A 16,597-nucleotide genomic window follows, 5' to 3' on the forward strand; every position below is an offset into this window, starting at 1 on the left:
CTTCGACCTTCGACTTCGACTCGATAGTCAAAGTACTGTCTCTTTAAAAAAAAACTTAGACCCCCTAGTTCGCCACCTAAAACCTACCGAAGTCAATGTTAGCCTATGGGGAAGGTCCCCATAGGCTTTGCTAGCTTTTTTAGGTCGAAGAAAAACGATTCGAAGGATTTAATCAGTCAATCAAAGATTTTTCGTTCGTTCAAACGAATTGCGGTAAATCCTTCGACTTCGATATTCGAAGTTGAAGGATTTCAATTCGGCAGTCGAATATCGAGGGTTAATTAACCCTCGATATTCGACCATAAGTAAATTTGCACCTAAATGTAGCCCTTCGTGAATTCCCTTACACATTGACAGAATCCTTGGCTTCCCAAAAGCTCAATATAAAGATATATTATGGATAATATTGGTTGCCAAATAAAACAGTAGATAATAAAACAATGAAAAGCAGTACACCTAGGGAACAACCTTACCCACCTACAGGCAATTGAGATGACATAAACCGCTAATGGCAAACGCTAGTGCTGCCAACAAGAGATCCTCTTAGGGACATATTTATTATGCAGTGTAAAAAATGTATCTCACATCACCAAGCTTCGCCGTTAATGTAAAATGAAGGCCGTTGCATGGAGTAAAATTACTCATCGATACATTCTATATTTATTATACAGAATTTTACACCGTTTTTTCATCGCATTTCATTTTACACAGCATAATAAATATGCCCCCTATAGTTGCCATCTCATTCTCTAAAACCTGACTGTATTATTTCTCATGCTAAATCCTGGAGAATCTTTTCCACATACTAATGCTGAATAAGCAGCACTTTACTCCTAACTTCACTCTAATAGTTTTCCTAGGCCTGACAACAAACCTGATTCAAACTTATGATTATAATTATCCCATGCTTTTTTATGGAGTCATTTTCAAACTGAAAAGACATTATATTGCTGCTATTTTGGAATGAAGCTATGTCCTTACACTGAGATATTTGGTATTGTTAACAGGGTCCCTCCGTCATCTGAGAATCCCAATGCTGCTGCATCCAGTACGAGTCAGGGAAAACCATCTCTAAGGAGAATAAAGGGACGGATCCACAGAAGCAAAAGCTTGGATAGCGTTGATCTCTGCGATTTTAATGTAAGTGTCTGGAACATTCAAGTTTCTAGAAGATTTGTTGAGGATGATCCATGTTTTTCCTTGGCAAATAGGTCTTTGTGCCTATATATCTTTGTGGTCTATTATTTTTGTTTCTACAAAGGTGAAAAACAGAATTGCATTATACAATCTCTCTGTATTCTCAAATTGTTAATCCAAACACTTTATTAAGGAATGATACAGTGCCTTTTCCATTTAATTTTTGTATAGCAAATATGAACATCCATCATATTTTAGTATTAGCTCTTAAGTCTACACATTATAAACCTTTTGTGCAGTTCTTACATGTGTCCAATACTGATCTAAAATGCATATTATGTATATATATATGTATATATAGTTAAAAAAAAAAAAAGAAGAAAGAAAGAAAGGAGGCCAACTAGAAGTTAAATGTATTAAAGGCACACTAACTAGTCCTTTTGTCTGATGGAAATATGGAATATGACTTTTTGTAATGATATTCATGTTGAATAGATTTCTCTTTCTTTGATAAATATGTCTGCAAAAGCTGTAACATATTTTAAGCTTTCACTTGATCTGATACCTGTAAAAGCAGTCCAGTTTGGCTAACTCCTCTTAGTAAACCACAATGAAGTGAATGCAAGCTTTAAAGTGATGTTGGTAAAAAGAGTTTACTTGCTTTGACTCTGGATTTAAGTTTGAGCAGTAAGGGGGCGGGACAAATGTGTGCTCCTTAGCGCTCAATTAAAAAACATTTGACTGCACTCTCTCTCATAGGGGCAAATATACTAAAGTGGTGCGATGTGTGCGAAGTGGTCTCTGGCGACAATTCACCCTTTAGTAAATCTGCCCCAAAGTGTAGAGGCAATGGGGTGGGAAGTTGAACTCCTACATGTCTTCCCTGTCCACCCCTGGGGGCAAGCACAGGTATCTGTACTCCATTTTGAAACAGTGCCCCTAAGTAGCCAGGAGTGTATTTAGTGGCTTCCGTAGCTCCAAACCTAGAGCCCCTAGAAACTATGTGTCATTCCCTGTATACTGGGTTCTAGGGATGGGAATGCTGCATTATTTAGAGACATGTTTTTTTCATGTCAGTATCACTTTAAAGTTTAAAGTGTTATTAAATTGACTGTGCCTTTGCAAGGTTCAGTGACACTAAAAACCATACAGAGGCTTGAATGGTGGGTGGCTAGGGAATATAAGTAGTGCAGAACTAAATGTTAGGGTTATTCATATTTTTATGGCGCTACAATCGCTGCTACTTTTGGTGGGATCAAATTTCCCAGCACATATGTTTATCAGGTTTATACCATGCGCTAATTGTAGGAGATCCACAGCAGCACAATCTATTCATGTAAATGGAAAGCAATCTGGAGAAGGAAGGATGTAACGCCAGTAAAATCCCCACGTAAGCCATAGTTCCATAGGTGTTTCTATATAACATATAACACTGACTTTCTACATCACACTAATGTATTTAACTTGGTGGTGCACTTTTTTACTTCGTTTTTTTGGGATGAATCTTGGGAATCTTGGGATTTGTCCAAATCTGAACCTTTTTTGGCAGGATTCAACCTAGTGCCTGGCCAAACCAGGTGGGAATCTTTAAAATATGTGATTGTAGGTTCCATTTCTGTGATTTAGCTCATTAGCATATGCAAATTATGGTACAGATTCAGTTGGGGAGTCATCTGAATATTTTGTGAAGTATTCTATATTTGCCTAATTGAAAAAATATATATTTGGTGCTTCCCTACTTAGTTTTTTACAGAAGTGCACCACTTGTCTGGGTCAATTGAATAAAATGCATACAGTATAATGCTTTTTTTCCATAAGTGCATGTGAATAGCATTGCAGATATTTTGGTGTTTTAGTTCCCTAAAAGGGGACTATTGCCTTACATATTCCTGCTACAAAAATGGCACCTGCTGCATTTTGACCACCACCACAATGGGCAAAATGCTCCTCTCCATCTAAAATGAAAAAGCATTCTATTGGACACATATTGACAAGCTGACCTCAGTTCTTCAATGCTCATTCATGTGTTTCGGTGGCAACGGTCAGTATTCCATGTGTATTAAATGGGACATTTTACTTTTAAATGTAAATGACAGGTGGAGAGGAGTGTTTTTCCCACCGCTGCTTTACCTCGGAACAGGCAGATATTGTAGCTAATGGAAGTTGACACATGTCTGAAGCTACTGGATGAGCTGTAAGTTATATAGTATAAGCTACCGTATATGGAATCTAGGAATGAAAAATAGCTATACATACGTTTATTTTTATTTCCCCTTGATAAATAAAAGGGTTTGTAAAAATGAAGGAATAGTGGCCCTTTAATTTGAAAGTGGATGTCTAATTCACACGTCTGCAGAATTTCTCCAGGAACGTGATTTGCTAAAATGAAATGTACACTTCAGAGCAATAGAATTTGTTGTGGATCAGCGAATCTAGTAAAGTGCAGATGTGCAATGCTTTAATTTGCATATGGCAGGCTACTTATTTAGCTGAATGTTAGCTGTTCCATGCATGAGTATTACTGAATGGGTTCTGAAGTGCAGTTTCTTAAACGGCATTTGGCCAGGGCTTTTTTTGTAATGGGGCAAGGTGAAAACCTTGGCTTAGGGGGCACATTAGCTCCTCTTTTAGTGTGTGTTTGTGCACATGGACAGTGATGTCTTTCTATTGCGCAGTGACGTCAATAGAGTGCAGATTGTTTTTTCTACAAAATACCTCAGCATCTTTGTTAAGATCCCTAAACAATTTCAGTCCAATTTTTGTTGGGACACAAAGGACCTATCTGGCATAGATATGTTCAAAACTTCAAATCCTAGTATAGCTAACATTGAGCAATTTCACTCCAATGCAGCACCACATAGCAACCAATCAAAGATTTTGCTTTTCAGTAGTAGACCATTGAAAGTTAATTGTTAATTAACTTCTACTTGTTAATGCATTGATACAAACGTGCCCAGAAATTGGCTGCAACACCAACCACACATTCAAATGTCTGTGCCCTTTTGCTTAAATGAGAAACCCTACTTTGCCCCAAAACCTGCAGCCAGGCCAGTCATTTACCTGCTAGTGTATTTGGAAGCTCTGAGAAATGTTAGTTCTGCTTACTTAATAATGGACAGGTGAGGGCAGATGTGTGGGCGCCCCTGTGTCTAGAGCCAAATCACATGAGTCCAGCACATATATAGACAGACAGAAACCTCAGTTAACTCTGAGTCACCAGGGAATTATTGATCCAGTCTTGGCATTTTTAAGAGAATATTCCATTTCACACATTGGTGACCAATGGGTACCATATCTCCTTTTAACCCCCCAACTCAATAAAAAAAACCCACATTTTAGAATTGTCAAGATAATTCTGCTCTGAGCCAAGCTATTACACACTCAATTTCTGTATCAGTTTATTGAGCAATATACTGTATACAAGCAGTAGTTGTTAGGCTTATCCTTGTTTGAAGAATTGAATCTAAAGAGGAAATACTGAATAAAAATCAAGGCTTTGCTAAATGCTGAAATGGATTTAAAGAGCTTATTTTTATGAACACTTTGTAAAGTAGTTCTGCTGTACAGTTTCATTCTACAGAAGTGTAAATAATCTAGACGAGTGAAGCATCATATAAAACTCTTTATGAATTAATCATTGTGCTTTGAATGCCTTATGTTGATGGGGCCGGTATCCGATGGCATTTATTGATTTTACTGGCATTTCCCAGGTTATAACCCTGCACATTTTAAGGACGTGCCAGCAAGGTTATTGCAGCAGTGCTAATGATGTTTTTCTACTAAGCCACTCTTGCTACCAATTCAGAGACTGCTGATGGGGTGCTTTAATTAGGAAATCTGGAAGAAAATAAGGTGCTACCTTTCATGACACTTTATCCCTAAAGGTTGTTACAATACATTGATAGTCAAGGTACTGTCAACTTTAAACATTTCAAATATAAAGACTTTTTTTGTTTCCCAAGCTAAATGTGATGATTTTCTAGTGCTGCTGTAATGTGGTGGTGGTCTTTGGTATAAAGAGCCAGTAAGGACACTTTTTCCGGTTCAGTTGGTATCAGATTGTTCACCAGAAATAGACTTTTTCCAATTACTTTACATTTTGTATTTGTGACCATTTTTCTAATATCGACGTGTAAAATTGATCTAAAGCAGCTCGGAGGGGGTCAGCGACTCTCTTAACTGTTCTAAATTGATACATTTAGTTGATACATTTGTTATCTTTGTCCCTGCTGAGCAGAATCCCTGAGTTGCGTTAAAAATAGTTGCTAATATTCAACAGCTACGGCTGAGAAATGTGTCAACTTAATGTAGCAAATTGTAACAGTTCAGAATGCGCTATGATCACTGAGCTGCCAGACTGAAACCCAGAGACAGGAAACTTCAATTTTGTGAAAACGGTAAAAAAAAAAAAAGATGGAAAGCAATTGAAAGAAGTCTTTGTTTATGATGAACAATCTGAAAACAACTCAACTCAAAAAAAGTGTTTGGAAGGTGAGCTACCAATTTATGATTAAGTAAAGGGTATCTAAAGACATCTAATAAAGCCTCACAATAGAAAACCTGCATAAATGTTTTCTTCACAATTGTTCCATTTCAGAACTTTTTTTACCTGCTGTCTTTTCCTGTCCCTTACTTCAGACTATTGGGTTTCTACAGTATTGTACAATAAATAGAATTTGCTTATTTATAAAACCATAAAGGTATTTAAGGGCCTGCTGTCTTTTGTTGTACCCTTGCAAATTAGACTGTGCAAGAAACTAGAGACTAGACAAGCCAGGTATGTGACAGTTGTTTGCCTGATGCACTGATCTGGTATCATATCTTATATTAACTAGGGCGCCTGGTTAAATAGGTTAAATAGGTGGTTCTCTCTTCACAGTCCAAAAACATACAACTTCTGTGAATTCACTAACTTGTGATGTTATTTATGCTAGTTTTTCTGCTATAGGAAAATTGCTGTAGTAGAACTTTATGTTTTGATTTGTTAAATGTTTTGTTCCTGGAACTAGTGGCTTGTTTATATCCCTGCCTGTAGGGGCCAGTTTTAATGACAGACCACCTGAAAAAAAACATAAGGGAAAATAATGTTCAGAACTTTAAAATTAAACTTCATAATCAGTCTTCTCTTTGGGTTTAAAAGTACTGCATCTAAACCCTAGCAACCAAGTAACATTGCCAATTTTAGTCTGGAAAGAGTTAGAATAATAACTGCAATAATTGCAAAAATGTATTTACATTAATGTCTTTGGTTTTACTGAAGTCTCACTACACTTAGGGGCACATTTACTAAGCTCGAGTGAAGGATTCGAAGTAAAAAAACTTTAGAATTTCGAAGTATTTTTTTGGGTACTTCGACCATCGAATAGGCTACTACGGCCTTCGACTACGACTTTGATTCGAATGATTCAAAGTAAAAATCGTTCGACTATTCGACCATTCGATAGTCTAAGTACTGTCTCTTTAAAAAAAACTTTGACACATACTTCGATAGTTTAAACCTACCGAGGTGCAATGTTAGCAAAAATACCTTTGGGTCTATAGGAAATGTATGCAGTGGTTTAGTGAAAATATTCACAGAAATGTATATTCTTTTTTTTTCTCCTTGTACGACACATTTTGGGCACGAAACAATGTTTTTTTTTACACAGGAGTGCTATTATTATTAATTATATTTATCAAGTATTTGTAAAGGATCAACACAGTAAATTCTAAACTACAGTTGATAGCAATTAGAAGTTCACAGTCAGTTATCCTCTAAAATTGTACAGCAGTAGCTGTTAAAACAAAGCTGCAGTTTTTCCTGTGTGCTGGGTCATCATTGTCCTGATTTACAGTATCATACAAACATTTAAAAATCATGTCAGCGTCCCTAAACATTGGGATAAGCATTTAATTATAAATAGAGCATATGTGTTGGTATATGGTTGATTTCAGTTAAAGAACTGCATTTGTTTTGACCAGACATGAGCATGGCTTTTTTTTTTGCTTGCGGGAAAACTACCTTCTATGCAAGGGACAAAGAAGATTGGAATATTCATTCTTTTTTCTTTTTTTCCGGATAAATGCAAAATTACAATGAACTCAGTTCCTACCTCTCCTCTCTTCGTCTACTTCTCAAACTCCACTCCATGTTGAACTTACTGTAAAATCATTGCGTTTGCACATAGGAAATCCATTCAGAGAAGACCCAAGGGATCCTTGTGCAACTAGAAAAAAAATGATTGGGCATGTTCATGTCTTAGAAATGTAAATGCAAAATAGAAAATGCATAAGATCAAAATAACATGAGAAACTGTACTTGCAGGTTCAAGAGGAAAAAATGGTAAAGTTTGTTGGATTATTATAAAGTTGCCCCTATATTTATAAATTCAAGACAATGGGGATGGCCAACATATTGGAATTTGTTGGTTTGGTCCATATGCAGTGTTTGTATTCAGTTGCTTTCTATATTACACTGAACTATATGCTCCAGGCATCCAAAGGACATTTAGGGAGCCAGTAATTGAGAATCAGTGGTTTTACTTTATTAAGAACTATAAAATTCTTCATGTCAAGCTCAAGGAACTCTCAGAATAAAGCTTTGAAGGTTTCTGATTGTAATAATAAAATGAGGGCATTAGGACTGAGGAATGAAACATGATATATGAGAAATAAATTGAATTAAAGTATTGCTGAGATTACATTTGGCCATAAACTGGAATTATATTACCATCAGGAATTGTTTCAGCACATTATAAGTCATTAATAAATCTGATCATTAGAACACTTTTGACTCTGGGTTCAATCACAGCTATAGCAAAGGCCCATCTGCATGTTAAAGAGACGGCCTTATCTAGCACAACAGCAGTGTCTAAAAACATTGTGTATTCTTCCTATTATTTATTTATTTATATGTCTTTCATCTTTAGCTAAAATGCTAGTGTGTGACAGGGGGCTTGCATAAAATATCAAAGCAATCAAAATGAGGAAAAAGAAAATGCCTCTCATTTTTATTCTTCGCAACGGAAAGTATCAGTGAATGAATTAACTTCTGGTATTAAGATAGTGTTCTATTCTTGGCTCAAGGGTGGGTCAGAATAAAAAACAGATTTTTCTAGGCAAACAGATTTGCTGCACTGTATATATTTATCTTTTGAACATGGTTCTTTATTGGGATAAAATAAAATAAACATTTCATACAAAACACAGGGTCGGGTATATATTTCAATTCAATGGTCTAACTGCTTTACTTTCAATGACAATAGCAGAAATGACTGTCTAGCATATTTTATTAGGTGATAATATGTCATTTAATTGTATATATGTAAAACACAGACTGTTATTTTTAGTTTTACTTGTAGTATAGATAGAATAGCATCCTGCCATTGTACCACTGACTTTTTATCATGGTTAATTCTACAATACAGCTTTTCTATCAGAGAAACCCTTGCCTTTATACTTGTATTAACTATGCATAGGCCAGCCTGTCATGATGGTCGTAGTGTACAAATTCACCTAGTATGAAAACACAAGTTTACTGATTTTCCCAAAAGGCACATATTAAAGGAAAAGTTTACCCCCAAAATTAATAATTAAGCAACAGATCATATTAAGTGACATAGTAAAAATAAGCTTACCAAACTGGTATATAATATATATTTAAGTAAATATTTCCCTTTTACATCTCTTGCCTTGAACCACCATTTCATGATGGTCTCTGTATGCACAGTAAATCCTACGATCCCAGGGGACGGCCCTAAATGAGCTCCTTTGTCTTGAATGTGTTAGGTCCACGAACTTATGTTTGAAACATATGTACATATAGCTTTTGGCAAATATATTCTGAACCAATCATGTCATTGCTAAATGGTTTGCTGTGTATTAGCTTTTAAAACTTAAATTCTGGTATTTGTGCCTAGAGAATTTTGAAAAACAAAAGAGGATTAATAAATTTCTTACTTGATAGAAACAAATGAATAATGTATATATTGGTGTAACAGATTGGGGTGACAGGAACTAGACAATCTGCAATTGGAACTCTGTATGGTCTTGGTGACTGGCAGGTTACTACAGTTGGCAGATAGCATTAATGCACTCTGAATTCTAGGAGGGAGTAAAACAATTGTTTTTTAAGTTGCACAGTGAGTGCTGACAACATAAAAAGCGAACCCTAAGAAAAATGTACTCTGCTGGCTTGTGCCAATCTATGCACGCCTCATTAGTTATATTTCATAGCTCTCCATGTTAAAAGGTGAATGTCGTCAGTTATTCAAAAGTGTAAGTTATTCAAAAGAAGTGTAATTAGGGTTGGGCATAAAGGAATTGCCTGGTTGCTGCAGAATTACCCAGAACATAATTGAGGTTTCCATAGGTGAGTTTGGGATACAGCAATATAAATTAAATCAGCACAGTCAATGAAAGGCAGAAGCATCTGCTGAACAGTGCACTTTCCTACCAGGGGACTCATGTCTATAAATTTCTTCTAACTTAGCATATCATTTGGTTTGAAAGCAATCCATGAGATGACCAAAGCTTTGCTGAAGGGCAAGATACAGCTAGGTATTTAAAACAATCCATATAAGCTGGATAGGTTGTGGATTTAGTTTCATACACAATATGTGGAAGCTTTTGATGTTTTTCTTGTGTTGCACATAGATGTGTCACTGTTTTGCGTGAGCATTAAAATGGACTTTAGTCCCAGTACAAACCGCAACACCAGTGGCGTAACTAGATATTACTGGGCCCCACAGCAAATTATTTTTCAGGCCCCCAAAATGTTTAGAGGTTGACTTGTTTCTCCAATATTTATTGAAATTGTATACGAATTAGGGCCTCATGGGCCCCTATACCTCCTGGGCCCCCCTGCAGCCGCAGGGTCTGCTTCCTCTATAGTTACGCCCCTGCGCAACACAAAAGAGTGCTATTTCTGCCTTAGAAAGATTCAACATTGTCTTACTAAGGTTGTTGGGCGGTGCAGCTAAAGGGCAGTAAGGTTGAACATTGTTGGGTTAATGTGTAATTATTGCCTACTTGTGCTAATGCATAGGTGCTTATATATGCTTATAAGTATGGGCAATCTGCTTCATTGATGTAGGTAAACACATACATGCAGCCTTCTGCTGCCAGTGGGATGCTGAAAGTTACTGTATAAGAACATGTAGAAGACTGCAGGCAGCCCATGCTTGTTGTATTGTGTACAAGCCACAGGAGAGACTTCTGCAGATCCCCTTTTGTTATGGATATCAGTAGAACAAGGTGAATTGAACATAAAAAAGAAGGCTGTCCAGTGTTTCATAATAATAAAGTGCATTGCACCAGGGACCCGCAAGTTAAGCTTCTTACAAGCTTCCATATTCATGGCCCGGTGGCCCTTCATGTGAGGAATGTAGTGTATGAGGACACACATTCAGTCTAAAAGACGTGGGAATGTTGTACCCCAGAAGTTACAGACAAAATCAGATTGGTCTTTAGCTGATACAATGAATGGTAAAAATATGTTTCAAGAGTTTCAGAGACTGAGGTATGTTATGCTTACATTTATATGCTAACAGAAGAAAGAAGCCAAAATGCCCTGAAAAACATGAAACCTGTAAAGATGCATAAAACTGATGTAAGCACTTGCTGGTCTTCAGTAAAAAGTGCTTAAAGCTCTGTGCTAGAGTCCTGCATTGAGGTAATATTTGAATACCTGCAGAGCAGTCAGGTTTTGGGTAAAAGAGTCAGTTCAGGGGATGCAGGTATATGGCACTGGCCTAGCCACACTCCAGTAGTAAATCCAAATAAAGAAGAATGCCAATACCTGTGGTTGCAGCAAACGGGGTGATCCCAAATTTATTCAATGGTGCTATACAACACTTTTAAAACAATCAAACGTTTCACATGGCCCTTCCTCAGTGAGCCCTGATATCCCAACTGTGTAGGTGCTCTTGGGAAATCTTCCATGTGCTCATTGGTCATAAAGTTGTGTTTGGCTTGGGTCTGCCCAACTAGACGCACACAGATCTTTACTCTGTGGTCATACTTGTCACTGTTTAGGATTCGGTATGCTATTTTATTATTGGTTTCTAATTTTCTCTCTGTAGCTGCATATGTAATGCAACAGACAAAGCAAATTACAGTGTTTTATCTGTTTAACAGTAATCCTATTTACAGACATGGGGCGGCCTCTTTTATATGCAGTGAGATATTGATCAAACCAGTGGTACATAAAAAGTAGCCACTAGTAACTAATCAGCTGTTGCCAAATAAAGACAGAAAGACCAAACTAAAATAATAGCTAATAATTACTGGAAGTAACTACTAACTCTGAAGAATGTATGTTGGCACTGAAATGTGGTTTTAAAAGTGTTATGGTCATAGTCAATGGTTTTAGATCCCACCAACCAGTTTAGGAGGGTTACGGCAGCTGTAGTTTTAACAACAGCTGTAATGCCCCATGCCAGTGCCTTTGCTGATTGGCCATTGTCTTGATTTACTGTAATTGCAGCTTTTTGTGTATCTCAAGAAGCAAGCGGAGACACGCAAAGTTAGAATGACTGCTGGAATCTAGTGTTATTTGTTATAAGTAAGCTGGGGATGAGACTGGATGGGATGTTAAAACTACACCTTTAATCTCTTTCCAGAAGAACTCTTTCACACAGGTAGCACGCTGTTCAGATCCTCTAAACTTTGCTTAGAATTCCAAATGGGTAATACGTTGCCTGGAGTACTAAGATGTTCCCACACGTCTTCCACATTTACCACATACGAGTGAGAACATTTCTGAAACCTTGAATTTCTCACTTTTCACTTTTATTTTTAAAGTGAAGCCGTAAATTTCTTTTAGTACTTCTCAAAACACATTTGCAACTGCTAGAGGCTTTCATTTTGTTCCAGTGACTTCCTCGGCTGTGCAGAGCCGCACTGCCATTAGTTTATTTATAGAGCAGAAACAACAGTATAATAAACATAGCAGGTGGGGGGAGAATGATGATCTAATGGCAGAACAGGTTGATTCAAACCACCCCAGGATAAAATCTTGCAATTTAGGCTGGGAAAAAGAGTTCAGTGTATAAACATGCAATGGAATATATTTATATATGGGAATGTTCCAAAATGATAGAGGTAGAACACATCAGATACAGTTAGAAGTTAGTGCACTATTGCCTTAATATGTTCCCTAAGCATCCTTGCAATACACATGGGGACCTGTGTCCGTGTGGCTGTTGTTTAAATGTAACATACATATTTATTTGTGTTTCTTTTAGACTGGAGCCCAGACTTCATGCAAAGTATATATATTTTTCACTTTGGCTGCTTTTATAGGTTTTCTTTTTTTCGTTCTTCTGTATTTCCCTTTAGATGTTTGTACTCTTAATAATTGTTTTGGCATACTTTAGGATAGTGATGTGTTCCAAGCTGGAGAGCAAAACCAATTACTTTTTTAAAGTGGGATGCTGTTCCAAGAGCTAACGCAAAAGGTAATTTATTGCTGACTGGCGGCAGCCCTTTTGAGAGACTGAGCAACATCTCTTGGCCCCATGGGAACAATCCATCCTGCATCCACAAATCAGTAATCCATCATTTTCGTGGGCATATTTGTTGCTGAAACCCAGCAGATTCTCTCCACTTGATTAGTTAAGCCCCAGTGATTACATTTCATTAAACCAAGACTGGCTCAAGATGCTGATGCATATATACATACGGTATATTATAGTATATATATATATATATATATATACTTTTTTTTTCTAATTCCTTTAATGGCACAAACAGCCTCTGCTTGGCAACATGGGTAAATGTCATTTCAAAAGTGCACGATCCAAATCTGATAATGAACTGTTTGTTAAGGAGGAATGGGATCATGTAAGTTCCAAAGATGGCACTACTTTCTATTAAAAATGTTGGCTCTTGCATTCCTGCTTGGAAAACCTCCCAGTTGTATCTGTCTTTTTGGCATTCACAGTATTTTTATGCATTAATAATTAATGTTTCAGTAGCGGGAAGTATGTTAAAACTGTGAACCAATAGGTGAGCTTTGGTTCTTCTTAAAAGGATATAATTCAATAGAAGGAACCTCTGCTGTGTTGTGCTACTAATGTTGCACTGGTATAACTTTAATAGGGACAGGGAGTGCAAATACATACAGAACCCGCTACAAGTTAAGCCACAAGCTGTGCTATGTTCTAAGCAATGGAGTCACTTCTTGAATTGTACATAGAAGTAATTAGGCCAGTTTCTTTTATACAAACGTATATGTAACTACTAACCGGAACAACCAGGAGGAAAACTTTTTGAAAGAATGAACCAAGACACACTATGTACTGTTTTATTATAACGGAGATAAAGGAAATCATTTGATTAAAAAGGAGTCTGAGAGATGGCCTTCCTGTAATTTGGATCTTGCTGGATAACAGGTTTCTGGATAATGGATCCCATACCTGTATATATGAGGAGCTTTTCAGCCCTTTTTCTCTCTCTCTATTTTTGCTGCTACAGCATACCCGACAGGAAATATAATTCAAATAAGCCTTGAACACAGAATAATCCTAAAAGCCTATAGATTGTACTGTACAAATTGCTTAGACTTGTCAGCATCAATGGTTAGAAAGGATCAGATGTCGCCATCACCTGCCAAAGAGATCAGTCATGATCAGCAGTCTCAGCGACTGTACCTGCACTCATCATTAGCAGCCAAGGAGAAAAGGAAAACTCAAATACTGTCATCTGGCAGAGAGTGGGCGATTCCACATGTACTTTAACTGACAGAGAGCACTTCTACTTCTACTTTATCAGTTGAGCTATCAAAACGACATGGTTTTATTGATGTTAACAATATATTAGCTAATCTGGTCTGCCCACGAAATGCTGGAAGACAAAACTACATTCAGGCCCAAGTCCAACAGAGGGAACAAATGTAGTGGCTGTTATTGTCAGAGTTAAATGCCTTGTTATTATTCATATTACTAACAATGTGAAGAAACAAGTCCTGTGTATTCAACAGCCCCATGTACTTTTGTCTAGTGATGGGTGAATCTGGGCGAAAATTCGCAAAAGCGTTGAAGTCAATGGGCGTCAGAATTATCTTGACGCGCAACAAGTTTTTACACAAGCGACAATTTTTATAGGCACAACTATTTTGTCCAAATGCATTAAAGTCAATGGGTGTCTGAATAATAATATGAAGCAGAAGAGTTACAAACCAGAGCATCAGGAAGCAATTTTTTTTTGTCGCAGCAGATTTTTCGCTGGCAAAAACATTTGCAGATGGTGAAACATGAAAATTTGCCGCAAATCCATGCCTGCCACATTTATTTGCCCATCACCGCCTTTGTTCATTTTAATAATAACTTTCTTTTCTTGATTATTTAACAGTGGGTGTGGTGTTTATAGCATGAGTACCCCCAAATCATTATTTTAATCATTCGTTCAATAAACATTCATCAGAAGCCTTTATTAAGCTTAGTAAAGACCCAGAAGCTGGGCAGACTTTAGGTGCTCTGGTTTGTAACTCTTCTGCTTCGTATGTGAATTCCTTAACTGCATGCAAATGACACATTCTACTTATCTTTTCCTCTCCCCTTGTGAAAATTAGCAACAACATTTATGGTAACTTAAAAGAATTTAAGAAGGCATGTCCCTTTCTTCAAGACGTACTGTAAGATGTGGAGAAGATTAGGGAAAGTATTCAGTCCATGATCACAGCTCAGCAATACAGATACACTGGATAGCATTGAGGTTACTTTTGCACAGTATTACAATTTGTTTACTGCATAAATAAAACTGTTTTTTTATGACACTATCCCTTTAAACACCATTATACCGGCCAGCTAGCACATGCTTAATGTCAAGGTTACAATGTAGAAGGCTATACACAAAGCTGATGAAAATGGTTGCAAAAGCTGTTTATTTATTGTACTTAACCTTATTTTCAATATTTAAATACTGTTTGCTTTTTTATCTAGTGCTTTCTGTACATTCCATCAGTAATCACTAGTACTTCATTAGAGTAACTATTGTTTAAAGAGCAAAAGTTTAAGGGGGGATTAACAGACAAGCTTTTGGTGCTACATGTGAGGCTCTTAATTCCCTCTTATCTTTAAACTAGAAGTGTCACCAGTATATACGTATGTATGCTTGTAGCTTGGGTGCAAAAGTCACTTTTATTGGCCCTTTAATTGGGGCTCATGAGTTCTCCATGAGTATGAGTAAGCATTTACTCTAAAAGGTAATTTTGAACAATCTAATATTAACCATATCATGGGTTGGCCCACGTATTAATGCCTGCCTTTCATTGTACTGGCTAATAGCAGGTTTTGGAGAAGATGCTGAAGAGCTGTCGTTATTAAGATGTAGCTGTCCTTAAGAATCACTCTTTATATTGCACATGAGTACAAGTATAGTAGTGATGAGCATTTAATCTGCTTCTTTTTTTTTCCAGCTTCTTTTTTTTACTTTGCTGGGAAATTTGCCATGAAACTGTATAAACATTCTTGCCTCTTCTGATGAATTGTGCGCAAGTGCATATACAGTATTGATGCTCAGTAACTCTGGAACTAGCTCCTCCCTGGGCATAGTGGTTATTCAATGATGTTCACAGCATGTTGTGTATAGGCAACCCATTGAATCAGACACTAATTGCCAGAGAATCATAGACAACACACACAAAGACATTTTGTGCCTTAAAGAGATACTGACACCTGAAATTAAACTTTTTTTTACATCTATTATAATATTGGCTTTGCAAGCTACTTCTAACTTTGCCATAAAGTATTTGCATGATGCTTTTACATTACCTGTCTGATCCCCCATGTTCCTGTATGAGGGGGCTGCCATACTTGTGCAGCAGGAGTCCGTTCGCATTAGAAACTGTAACTAACAGGCTGAGATGGGACAGTCAGGTTGGCAAAGTCAGAGTGTCAGAGAGAGTCAGGCTTAGGAACTTCAACTAACAATTATATACAAAAACAAACCTCTCAGCAAAAAATGATCAACATGACCTATAGGTAACATTTAATGTACATTCATATGCTAAAATTCATTTTTTAGTGTCAGTATCACTTTAAACTACTTAAAAATTGCCCTCCCCTTTAAAAATACAGGGATTGTTTGTTCATATATTGCAATATAGCCAAGCTGGCCAACTACGTCAAAGTCATCTCTGGTCTGGCCAGTCCTACTCTCAACTTTTATTGGATTTATTAAGAATTTTACTGCTTTATTATACTTTTTTCATGGGGACAAAGTTTTACCTGCAACTTGCTTTCAAAGGTTAAATTTCCCCAATGATTGCCCTTTTATTGGCTTAACTAGGATCATCTGACTGTATCTGGGAATAGTGGGAGCTATAACATGGAGCTGGCCGCTAAACATAGATAAACTAAAATATGATGAATAACTGATTTGAAATTGCAAAATATGACATTTTATGAAACACATTTCACATTATATTATGGCTGCTTGAAGTTAACTACAGTTCACTGTAGGACTCTTATGAGAATAA

The 16,597-nt window shown here is 36.9% G+C and overlaps 1 protein-coding gene across 5 annotated transcripts in view; it reads left to right on the forward strand.

Annotated features, from left to right (window-relative positions):
- The window catches only part of LOC108712948 (tight junction protein ZO-1), a 182,083-nt gene that overhangs the window by 9,534 nt on the left and 155,952 nt on the right, over nt 1–16,597 (forward strand). For all 5 annotated transcript variants that reach the window (XM_041588323.1, XM_041588324.1, XM_041588325.1 and 2 more), the window contains exon 2: nt 1,008–1,140. In XM_041588323.1, the coding sequence (XP_041444257.1) occupies nt 1,008–1,140 (133 nt within the window). The remainder of the gene's footprint in view (nt 1–1,007; nt 1,141–16,597) is intronic.

The sequence above is a fragment of the Xenopus laevis genome, chromosome 3S, assembly GCF_017654675.1.
Source record: "Xenopus laevis strain J_2021 chromosome 3S, Xenopus_laevis_v10.1, whole genome shotgun sequence".
NCBI classification, from domain to species: domain Eukaryota; kingdom Metazoa; phylum Chordata; class Amphibia; order Anura; family Pipidae; genus Xenopus; species Xenopus laevis.